General features: G+C 33.7%; 1 protein-coding gene and 1 pseudogene across 3 annotated transcripts in view; one reads left to right on the forward strand and one right to left on the reverse strand.

Annotated features, from left to right (window-relative positions):
• The window catches only part of SLC35A3 (solute carrier family 35 member A3), a 52,736-nt gene extending 44,470 nt beyond the window's left edge, over positions 1 to 8,266 (forward strand). For all 3 annotated transcript variants that reach the window (XM_042997988.1, XM_042997987.1, XM_015542661.2), the window contains exon 8: positions 4,643 to 8,266. In XM_042997988.1, the coding sequence (XP_042853922.1) occupies positions 4,643 to 4,733 (91 nt within the window). In that variant the 3' untranslated portion in view covers positions 4,734 to 8,266. The remainder of the gene's footprint in view (positions 1 to 4,642) is intronic.
• Positions 8,267 to 10,636: 2,370 nt separating this feature from the next.
• On the reverse strand, positions 10,637 to 11,127 carry LOC102962476 (annotated as a pseudogene).
• Between the last annotated feature and the right edge of the window lie 1,447 nt (positions 11,128 to 12,574).

The following is a 12,574-nucleotide window of genomic DNA, read 5'->3' on the forward strand; positions in this document are numbered from 1 at the left end:
GTTTTTTATACAAATTTGGCTAGCCAGAATTTGCCCAACAGATTAAAAAATTTTTTCCAAACTCTTCTCCAAAGTAAAAAGTCATATAAAAAAGTTAATAAGTCATATAAAGTCATAAAATAAGTCATATAATGGATTTGTATGTGTGGAATTTATGTAGATAAAGCCAGGAGAGTAAATGACATTCTTGAAGAGAATAGTTAACATAGAGAATGTGGCGCAAGAGAAAACTCTTTTCGATGGTGGCAGGAAGACGTGGTTGGTTGGGAAGGGAATTGCAAGGGAAGACAGAAGACCCAGGATGTTTGGTGTCGTGGATGCCAAGGGAGGAGACAGAGTTAGGAAGAATGAAGTATGATAAATATAGATGGTATTGAAGGTCCTATCATTTTTAAAATTTATAATCATAATTTTAATTTCTAATTCTGGAGTAATGAGATTATATTTTAATGGATTCCAGGATACTATACTTGGTTTTCCTCTAACTTCACTCCACTCTTCATCTTCTCAATTTCTAAACTTTGGAATCTGAAGGCTCTGCCCTTGGACCTCTTATTTACACTCACTCCCTTAGGTGATCTCTATTCTCAAGGCTTTAAATGCCGTCTATATGCTAATAACTTTCACATTTTAATTTGAATTCCAAGCTTGTATATATAATTGCCTATTTGACATTTTCACTTGAATGTCTACTACATAATTCATTCCCTGTCCCTATAAGGGTTTCCCAATTTAGTACATGGTAGCATCTCCATTCTTCCAGTTGCCTAGGCCAAAATCTTCCTTGACTTAAATAGGAACACAGTTTATCCACAGTAACCTAAGAGAAGGCAGAGTCTATGGATATGGATGTATAGACAGACTTAAAAAGGAAAGTTAAAACGTATGGAAGTTCTTTACCTCCTGAGTGAAGTAAGAAGTAAGGTCATCAGCTTCTCTTTACCCTTCTCTCATACATCATTCTAATCTAGAAAGAAAGCCTGTCAACTCTTCCTTTTTGGTATCTCCAGGGTCAACCATTTCTCACAACTTCATTGCTACCATCCTGGTCCAGGGCACACTCATTTATCATCTTGATTAAGGAAATAATCTGTTGATGTATCTTCTTGCTTCTTCTCTTGGGCTGTGCTCCTACAATTTTCTCCATTCAGCAAACAGACTGATTATTTTCTATGTAAATTAGATCATATGACTCCTCTGTTCAGAAACCCTCTGCTTTCCATGTCATCTAAAAGTTGTCATCATTAATGACTTATTTGATGTGGCCCTCAGCTACCTTTCTGTCCTCATCTGATAATCTGATACTACTTTCCTCTTATTCGCTTTTTTTTTTTTAAAGTTACAGTAATCTCTTGGCCATGGGCTTTGATTTATCCTTCAGTCATCTTGGAATACTCATCCCCTATGTATTCACATGACTAACTTTCTCATATCCTCAGGTCTCGGTTCAAATGTTACTTTATCAGGAGACCTCCCGAAATAAAAGGGTACCCCCCTCCATTCTATCATTCTTTCCTCCTTTCTTCGGAAGATTTATTACCATCTTATAAGCAAGGCCAGATGTTGGCCTATAAGAGGTACTCCTTGTGTCTGAATGAATGTTCAAGATCTTAAAATTTTAATACAGCTAGTAAAATTCATTTGCGTCACTAGAGTGAGATAGGATTATGGGTGGAATTTGGCAGGAGAAAAATATAATATGCCCTTTATATTTCTATATTGAACATTTATGGTTTCCTTTTTCTAGCAACCTGGACAATAGGTCTGGGACATGCATGTTGAGATCTGTGATTTTTATGTGACATGAGTTTAAAATTACTTGTTTCTAGTTTGGTATGGGAATGAATTACTTAGCTAGTGAGACTAGCCTAACAACTAGGATCTATACCTTAATTATTCTTTAGTTACTCTATTCATTAAGTGGGGGCAGTTATGCGCTTTGTATTATTTGAAAATGTTTGGAACTATAGATTTTTAGGGTACATTTAAAAAAGCATACCTTAAAAAAAAAATCAAACCTCATATAAGGCTAAGTCAGGGTGTTAACTTTAAATCTTTGAAACATGCAGGGAATGAACAAGTAAATGAAAGGGGAAATCAGTAGAGGGACAAAATAGTGGTGTGTCAATAAGATGTATACCTGCATGTAAATCCATGTTTCTGAGGGTCTGTGTAAGGTATGTTGCGATGAAGATAAAAAGAGAAAAGACAATGATACCGTTATTACTGAATGAATGAATGTTTTGACACTGAGCCGCATGAAGGAGATGGATTATTTTTCCTAAAATATAACTAGACCCTCTGTCTTTGTATATTCTTATTTTTGTGAAGAGCATCTCTTAAGGAATAAATCCATGACCCCTATTCCAAATGTATTAATATATTTTCCATGGTTACCCCCATTTCACTTCCTAAAACGGTTTTCGTGTGTGTTTTGGTTTTGTTTGTTTTGTTTTGTTTTGTTTTGTTTTGTTTTGTTTTGCTTTGGTTTCTCAGAAGTGGTACCCCTATACTTGCTTTTCTGGCTGCTTCTTTGGTAATCTGTCAATCCTTATTCACTCTCTCATTCATCTTATCCACTGCCATGTCTTGTCTGTCCTCTCTATGAAGATAAGTCCCAACTTCAACTCTAGATCCCTATTTTCAGCTGACTGCTAGACATCTCTACTGATATCACATCACCAGTATTTCCTTTCCTAACTTATTTTTCTTGTGTTGATTATTTTGCTTTTTAGCATTAACCATCCTTGCATTTAGGCTTATTTATTCTTTTATCAAAAATGTATTAAGTGTGTAGTATGTGTCTTCCTTTCACTGTACCAGATCCTGGAAAAACCTAAATTTATGAATGAGATATGTTTCCTCTCTTCAAGGAGGTCACAGTGATTAGAAAGTTAGATATGTGAATAAATAAATGAGAACTTTATGATTAATACATTATTGAAGTATATATATAATTCTGTTGGAAGTCAGGTATTCAAATCTTTGAGATAATCGTTGTTTTCTAATAGTTTTTCCCCAAGAAAAATTTTTCTCTCAGAACCATCTAAAAATAACTGTCTTGACAAGCAGGGGTTTCCTGACATTATTAGGTTTTCTAGTAGATCCTGTTAGAGATTTCATAGAATGGATTCCTGCAGGGGGTAGAAAATTGGATCAGACAACTTTTCAGTTGAGTGTGTATTCCAGAGGTTCAGAAAGCTAAACAAAGGTCAGAATGCCTGACAAAGAAAGTTTTCAGTCAGAAGCTCATCCAAAGCCTAATAATTATTAAACATTCCTATGGTAGTAATTTTCTTCAAGATGTATTATAAGAAGTTTATGTTATCTTAATCTTACCTGTGTACCTGCATCCAGGGCTTTTGAAAAGTTACCCATTTATGTCAAGTCAACACTAGATATTTATCACCACAGATAATTATTGAGCTCCTTCCATATCCTAGGCACTTGGGGTATAATGATGAATGCTGAGCAGATGGTTAAGCCGGGGTGTAGACGTGTAAATAATGCCTTATTTAATACAGCATAGTAAATGTTATCATAGAGTACATCTGCCTAGGGGAGTGAGTCTTGGAGACATTAGACCTGAGGTATGAATAATCAGTTTTCTTGGGAGAAAGGACATTGCAAGCAGAGGGAGTAGCATCTACAAAGACACTGTCTTGAAAGGCACGTTGTGTTCACCGAATTACAGATGGGGTGGGGTGGAGTGTGGAAGATGAGGTTGGAGGGACCACATTAGGAAGGGCCCCTTTGCGTCACAAAAAGGGTTGTGATCTTTTCCCTTTATAGAACAAATGTTTATTGTTGTAAAGCAGGAGAGTGATTTTGAACTGTTAATAGAAACTTTAAAACCAAGACAAATACATGTCTCTATAATAGCACTTTGAAGAATATACATCTTAAGAGTTAAGATTGGTATTCAGTTTAGCTCCACTTTAAGTTCTAGTACCAGTTTAAGTTCATTTCCAGTTTATAATAAGGCATATTATATCTATGGGCAGATAAAATAAAGAATAAACCAAGTATACTTGCATTTAATCTAATTTATTTTTGTAAAGAAAGCATCCTATGTAAATTGGTCCTGAGTTTTGCTTATTACTACCTTGGATTTTAAACTGAACTTTACTTTGGTCTGAAAAAACTTCCATTTTCCCTTTCTACCTTCAAATATTTAAAAATTGAGATCTTTTATTATTCAGTGTATTGCAGGCAAAAGACATGTTAAGGGGAAATACAACATTTAAAACATCTTTGTTTTGGGAGACAATACAGTGCAGTAGATGAAAGTACAGGCTCTAGAGTCAGACAGACCTGGATTTGAATCTCGTCTTCCATTTCAAGTTGTGAGATTTTAAGCAAGTTACTCTAACCCTCAGTTTTCTCATATATTAAAAAAAAAAAAAAAAAATGAGGGCAATACTAATACTTCTTCATAGGGTTGTTATAAGAACTAAGTGAGATAATGCATGGAAAATACTTGGCTTGAATACCTAGAATGTAGTAAGTATTCAGTATTTGTTAGTCATATTACTGGAACATTTTCCCCCAAGTTATAATTGTTTTTACAAGTGAAGAAATAGAAAGAAGTTGTTTGCTTTTAATCTGATTTTCTCTTTTTATTTTTTCTTCATCTGTTTAGTGTCTTTTTCCTTGGAGCCATCCTTGTAATAACAGCTACTTTCCTATATGGTTATGATCCCAAACCTACAGGCAATCCTACTAAAGCATAGTATATACTATCTTTAACTGGTTTTTCACAATGGTGCACTAGGAATCTCAACATTAATCTTGCATAGAGGACTTCTACAGATTCTAAGAAGATATCATCACGCTGAATCTCATCATATTCAAATGGTTTGAAAATATAAACATTTAAGGCTAAAATATGTGTATATGTTAACAAAATACCTATTACATCTAGAAATCAAAGCTTGAAAGTACTTCCAGGGATTAGAATAATTATTGGAAAAATAATTATTGGAAAAAACTTGAAATCTGAGTTTAAAAAGATTTTACCTTTTGATTGCTGCAGAAATGTCCTATGCACTCTTTGCAAGAGCACACAACAAATGTCCGATACCAATTTTTGCAAATTAGATCTATTTAATCTTATTAAATGTTTTTTATCTTTTTCTGTACAGATATATCAAATCACATGGAATATTCAAAGTTTGAAAATTATAATTATAATTGCCTATAAAGCTGTGAAGAAATAGAAGTATGATTTGAAAAACATTTTCATGTATCTGAGATTTTTATATTTATACAAAAGATTACTAAAGAAAGGATTGCTAAATGTTATTTGTTCAACTACATAAAATTTGATAAAGTTACGTTCTGGGTCTAATTTGTCAGAGAATAAAATTCATATTTAAATTTAATGTAGAGAAGTACACACATCTATTTCTCCATCTACGTTTTAAGATCTAGTGCTTTGAAACTGCTGAAAGCAATCCAGTTGCTCCTGTGCTAGAGAGTAGCCAGAGACTTTTGCACTAATGGAGTTTTGTCCTTAATCTCTTAACTATATTTCTTTTCTGTAAATCAGATAAATCCTTAATATTACTTTAAATTAAATTTCTGTATGTGGTAATTTCCATTGAAGTTTCAAAATGTAATTTAAAGGAAATAAATACTTGTTTAATAATTTAAAATAATTATTGTCTAACATCTCCACTTGGAGAATTTTGAACTATCAAAGCATATACTGTATACATCTAGAATGTTTTTAAATGAATATTTTACTCGTTGATCTGTAAAAACTTCCTTTAATTAAAAACAACAACCAAAATAATTGTAGTATACATGTCAACGAATTGAGACCAAAATGACCTTTCTTAGAGACATTCCAGATTGCCATGATATTTCATTATTTTAAATGGTACCATAGCTATAACTCAAGGCTGCTCAGAAGAACTTTTTAGGCCTCTCATAAACCCACCATCCCCAGAAATAGTGTGGTCACATGTCTAGGAGAGGTAGCCAATTCTGAGTCCCTTTCTGTGGCCCTAAAAAGCTGCTGGGAAGGAACCACTACTTTGCTTTTAAGATAGTGGTTTCTTTTCCATTTTGATTAGCACTGGAGTTGAGGTTGTAAATTACATGTGTTATTTAATAAGTTGGTTCAATGGAGAGAAAATATAGCAAAAATGATAAGGTGAATTGGTGGGCAAGAATACTTTCTAAAATTGGAATATAGGTTTAACTTAATTATTGACTATATAGACAGAATTAACCTATTGTGTATAAGAAGTATTTTACTTTATTTTTTCATTCATGCTTCATATATTTTTAAAAGTCTCCCATTCTAATAGTTAAAAACTGTAGAAAAGTAAATATTTTTATATAGTTATAATGGATTTTGTTAAATAGAATTTGGCTCAAAAATACCGTGTCACAAACTGTTGGATACTTTTGGCTAATTAGGACTATATTACTTTGCTTATGCATACCTAGTCTCTACAGGACACAGGCCTAATCTATTGCATTCAAAGCTTAAAAGTGTTTAAAAGTACAAAATACTTTTAAATCAGTTTCCTGGTAATTCCAAACTGACACTAACCAAACTTTCTGGAAGCCTGACTTATGATTTTCAGTGACCACCTTTGAGAGCATTTGTTTAATAACTTTACCACATTTTGAGCATGGTGTTTTTAACACCATTCTGATGTACATCTTACTATCTACTGCCAAGTGAAATCTAAATCCTGCAAATGCACAGAATTCAAGAGTAAATATAAAGATTTATGTTCGGCCCACATTGAAGTACTAGTTGGGTACTTACATATTAATTCAGTGTACATTTACAATTAATTGTTAATTCAGGTTTAGTCTGTCCCTTCAAAAAATGATACAAGCAAATATTGGAAATCAGACAGGTTAGTTACCATTGTAATATATTTTCAGGTGTCCAAAATAACAGTTTTCAAGATTCTCAATAAAGCTTATAAAAATATAATCAAAAGTTGTGACAAAGGACAAAATAGTCTAAAGCATATTTTCAAACGAAACATTTATTAGACAAGCTTAGTTTATATTTTGCTTATAGGTTTGAAGATGTTATTAGAGATTGGGTTGTGTAGCTTATAATTTTTAATTCATAAAGAAAGAATCATATTTGAGAAGATGGGCCTGTAGGCTATATCATGTCATATATACAGATAATGCCATTTTCCTCTGTGTGTGGTGTGTGTTTTGATGACCTCCAAAAGCCTTATTGTATCAATCTTTTATAATGATGACTCCTTTATTATTTAAATTCTTACTTTTTGAAGTTTACTTGTTATCTCTTAACTACTTTGTTCATTATAAAAATGTGCTAACTCATGGGAGAAGAGTGCCAGTTGATGGTTCTATTAAAAATTAAGAATATGGTATTTGGGAAGAAAAGTTTGAAATTCAACATGTAGATGTTTCAACACAGTAGTATCACCAGTTCTTTAATAAGTATTTTTAGAGAAGTTGTAGGCTACTTTTATGGTGGAAACTGTAGTTTAGAGGTGCAAAACTTAAATGTTTACATAAATTTATATTGAATGTCACAATTTCATAGAAGGAAAAGTAGTTTGATATTTAAGCTAGATTCTAAGGAGACAGAGTTTGAAAAGAAACTAATTGACTTTGTACCCAGTAGACTTAATGTAATATTGATTATTCTTAAGAATTGATACACTTTTCCTACATATCAAATTATTGGACTTTTAAAATGTCATTGTATAGTCATTCAACTGAGTTTTGTTTTGTTTTTAAAAATAGGGTTTAGCATCTCTTGTTTTACTTACACTTTCATTGTTATAATATTTAATTACACATGGATGTATGCTTTACGTAAGAAAAGGTTTATAAAAGTTATTTATGCTATATTGAAAGTCATCTTAAGAATCGCCCAGATATGTAGCATATTTAAAGAAATTACAGGACCAAAGAAAAAGCACCTTTATCAAAATCTGGTCCTATGTGCCTTGCTTTACCAAATACCTGACTTTTCTGGAGGATATTACTGTAATTCACAACTTTGGACACATGGGAAAATTAACATCTTAAGAATAACTATAATTCAATTTTTTGGATGTTTCAACATTTGTTCTTTAAATCCATTATCTAACAGAATATTAAAATAGGTATATTATATAAGCATTAGTAAACAGTACTTATTTAAATAAATTATGCACCATTGCTTCATCATTGAGCTTTTGAAACTTTAACAAATGTATATAGATGTCATTTTGTTATTTTATTTCTTATTATGAGATATAATTTACTGTGATTTTTAAAATATTTTTTTAATGATTTGAATTCTGATTTTGTTTATATGTCTGTGTATTTCATTTGTTTAGAAAGATTCCTTTGAGTATGGAAATGTGATTTGTATATTTAAATTTTTTATGGACATAATTAGAGGAATGTATAAATTGGTCTTTTGTTAAATGGCTTTTTAATTGATAAATTTTTCTTTGTCATTTTTTGGTATGCAGTCATTATCTAGTAGATTTATGAAAAAGATTATTTTCATAATTAACTCTATATAAATTTCTTCCTATAATTCTTGTTTCCCTTTTCACCTGTGTTTGACTTAACCATGAATTAGTTTCCTTTCTATATATCAGAAATGACTTCCTGATCTTTTCCATCATCTCTCGTTACCTTTATCATGTGTGATCTTCTTTCTTTTTTTCTAGTCTGTGCTCTAGCATGAAAGACTGGGTTTTATTTAAACTAGTTAGAACTTCTCTACCTGTGTGATAATAACCTAATTTTTTGTTGTTTTAAATAAATTATCTGTTTGCCAGCCTCAAGGTTAAGTAATTATAGTGATTGGTATATATTCTCTTCATAATGTGAATATAATTGCTTCTATTGTGACTACAATTCAGTGCGTAGAGATCAAATGATAAGCAATATAAAAGATTTCATTCCCACCTCTATTAGTGAAATATCCTTGTACAAAATTGTACAAATGCTTTGTTTTAAACATCACTAAAGAACATCAATATTTAATTTTATTTTATTGTATACTTCTCTTTGGTTTCTTGTGAAAAATCTTTACATTTTTTTTGGAATTGGAATACTTCTTTTGTTGGAAGTATATCACAATCCTTGAATCCCAGTGCCATGCAAATACACCTCCTAATCCAAATCTTATGGATAACTACTGCCATTCAATAGTCAGACAGTGACCAGCATTTGTAAATGGTCTTTCTTATGGTTAAAAGTTTTGAATTCCTTCAAAGCAGGATTGATTACATATATATTCCAGAAAAGAAAATAGCAAAGAATAAATAAATTGCCTTCACATCCCAAGGATTTGAAATTGTACTATAGTAGAGAGAATCTCGGTGACTGCAAATTCAGGGATTTCCCAAATTTACCTTCAGGTTCAATAATCCACTAGAAAGACAGAACTCCCTGAAACCTATTCTATTCATAATCATGTTTATTACCAAGAAAGTATACAAATTTGAACCAGCCAAAGGAAGACACATATAGGGTGGAGTCTAGGAGGGGCCCAGACTCCTTTCCAGGTGTCTACTCCCTGTGGAATCATGGACCGTGTTATCTACTCCTGGCCACAATGTACATACAGTATTGCCAGTCAGGAAAGCTTACTCTGCTTTGATGTCCAAATTGTTTTTAATTTTTCTGTTGTTTGTTTATTTTTGTGAGAGAGAGAGAGAGAGAGAGAGACAGAGTGTGAGTGGGGGGAGGGGCAGAGAGAGAGGGAGACAGAATCTGAGGCAGGCTCTAGCTCTGAGCTGTCAGCACAGAGTCTGATGCGGGGCTCGAACTCAAGAACCATGAGATCATGACCTGAGCCGAAGTCGGATGCTTAACTGATTGAGCCATCCAGGCGCCCCTGGTGTCCAAATTTTTATCAAAGCTTTCTTACTTGGAATGATTGATTCTTTGCCCACATGGTTGAACTTACTAGCTCTGTCCCTCCCTGGAAAACTGACATCAAGTTATAGGGGCTCATTCTGAGTCATCTTGTTAGCAGAAATTATCAGGTGTGAAGTCCTAAAGATGTAGGCCAGAACTTTGTTTGGGTAAGGCCAAATTCCTTACTACACAGTGACCACTTATGTCTATACACATTCTTCTGAACTGATGAGGATGGCACAAACAATGTCAATTTGTTTATAGAGACTTTTAATTTATACTTTATCGTTTTAATTTGAGAAATGTCAAATGATTCTAAACATGTGACTTGGGGGTAGAAAAACATATTTGTAGTCTGATACATTGCTAAGTAGCACATATAGTATTCATTTAGTTTTCAGTTCTGATGTTTAATGACAACCTTATTAAATGCTGAACTATTTTAAAGAACAATACATTTAAATTAATTTATAGATATTTTATACTGTATATTAATGTACATTGTGAGCTAATTTTATTTTATTTATTTTATTTTTTGCCAATTGAAAATTACAACATGAATGCCTCTTTGGAGGGACTTCTTTTACTGATAATTATTATTTTTTTTAAGTCTGCTATATGGTAGTGTAGTAATTTATTCTGCCCATTAGTAACTAATATTTGAGGACATTTATAATATTAATGGAATTTAATCTGAGAAGTTCAACTTTTTTTACATTTCATTGTTGCGTATTAATAAGAGATAGTCAAAATAATTATGGTACAAATTATTATGTCAAAAACATAATAAATGCTTGGTGTTAGTCAACAATTCAATTTTTGGCTTAAAGTTCTTTGCAAGAAAGAACATTTGGTTTATTTCACTAATAGGAATATCTCTTAATGCTAGGATGGCCTCTTCTTGGTATTTCTTCTCCTCTGGAATTTTAGTATACGTTACCTATGTATAAATGGAGTTGAGTGAAGAGGTACCATTTATTCCAAATAAGAGTACATAACCAATTACTATTGTAATGAGAGATAGACAGATAGGGAGACCAATAAGCCTAAGGAGTTTAAGACTCAGAAATAGAAGCCCACATGAGATATATGATGAAACCAAATAGGGAGTTTAAGGAAAGAACAAAGCCATAAATTGCTCTTTCAGGCGATGGCGAGGATGAATTTTCCACCATTTTCCCTGTGGCTTTAGATAATCTTGGGTCTTGGGGCGCCTGGGTGGCTCCATCAGTTAAGCGTCCGACTTCGGCTCAGGTCGTGAACTCACAGTCTGTGAGTTCGAGCCCCGTGTTGGGTTCTGTGCTAAAAGCTCAGGGCCTGGAGCCTGCTTCGGATTCTGTCTCCCTCTCTCTCTGACCCTCCCCCATTCATGCTCTGTCTCTCTCTGTCTCAAAAACAAATAAACGTTAAAAAGAAAAATGTAGATAATCTTGGGTCTTTCAAGCACCCACTCAGGCCCTTCCTGGCAGCTCAGGCAGCTCAGCACCAAGTCCATTTTTAGCTAATTTTAAATTACCATTAACCATTGCTATTATAAGGACAAGTTAATAGAATAAAACTATTACCATTTGTTACTTTAGATGACAGTACAGATTCACTGTTAATTGATAGGTCCACATTTGCAGTCATCCTTTGCTAGGGTTAAGCATCAGCCCTCCATTGGATCTAGCCAACTTTTCATTTATGAATGTATTTACATGTATTCATTTAGGACTATTAATATGTAAAAATAACTTCTTTAAAACAAGTAACATACTTTTCCTTTGGAAATAGTTTACTAGAGATACTCACTTTCATCCTTTTTAAGTAGACCTCACTGAAGATTTAAAAGAATAATGGATATTGTTATAATGTTTTGGGAGTAATCATCTGAAAATACACTCATGTTAAAATGTGCTTTAAATGTAAAGTATTTAAGGGGTTTAATTGAATTTGCTAAATCAGACTTGTGTATTTTTTAAAAATATTTTTATGTTTATTTCTTTTGAGAGAAAGAGAGAGAGTGTCTGTGTGTGAGCAGGGAAGGGGAAGAGAGAAAGGGAGAGAGAGAATCCCAAGCAGGCTGTGTACTGTCAGTGCAGAGCCCATGGTGGGGCTTGATGTCACCAGTCCTGAGATCATGACCTGAGCTGAAATCAAGACTTGAATGCCCAACCGGCTCAGCCACCCGGGTGCCCCCAGACTTTGTGTGTGTGTGTGTGTGTGTGTGTGTGTGTGTGTGTGTGTGTGTGTGTGTGTGTTTAAGTTTTTATTTATTTTTATTTTTGAGAGACAGAGACAGAGCATGAGTGGGGAGGAGCAGAGAGAGAGGGAGACAGAATCCAAACCAGGCTTTAGGCGCTCAGCTGTCAGCACAGAGCCGGACACGGGGCTCGAACTCACAAGCAGTGAGATCATGACCTGATCCAAAGTCGGACACTTAACCAACTGAGCCACACAGGCACCACCGAGACTTGTGTATTTTTTTTTTTAATTTTTTTTTTTTAACTTTTATTTATTTTTGAGACAGAGAGAGACAGAGCATAAACGGGGGAGGGTCAGAGAGAGGGAGACACAGAATCTGAAACAGGCTCCAGGCTCTGAGCTGTCAGCACAGAGCCCGACGCGGGGCTTGAACTCACCGACCGCGAGATCATGACCTGAGCCGAAGTCGGCCGCTTAACCAACTGAGCCACCCAGGCGCCCCGAGACTTGT

This window comes from Panthera tigris, chromosome C1 (assembly GCF_018350195.1).
Source record: "Panthera tigris isolate Pti1 chromosome C1, P.tigris_Pti1_mat1.1, whole genome shotgun sequence".
NCBI classification, from domain to species: Eukaryota; Metazoa; Chordata; class Mammalia; order Carnivora; family Felidae; genus Panthera; species Panthera tigris.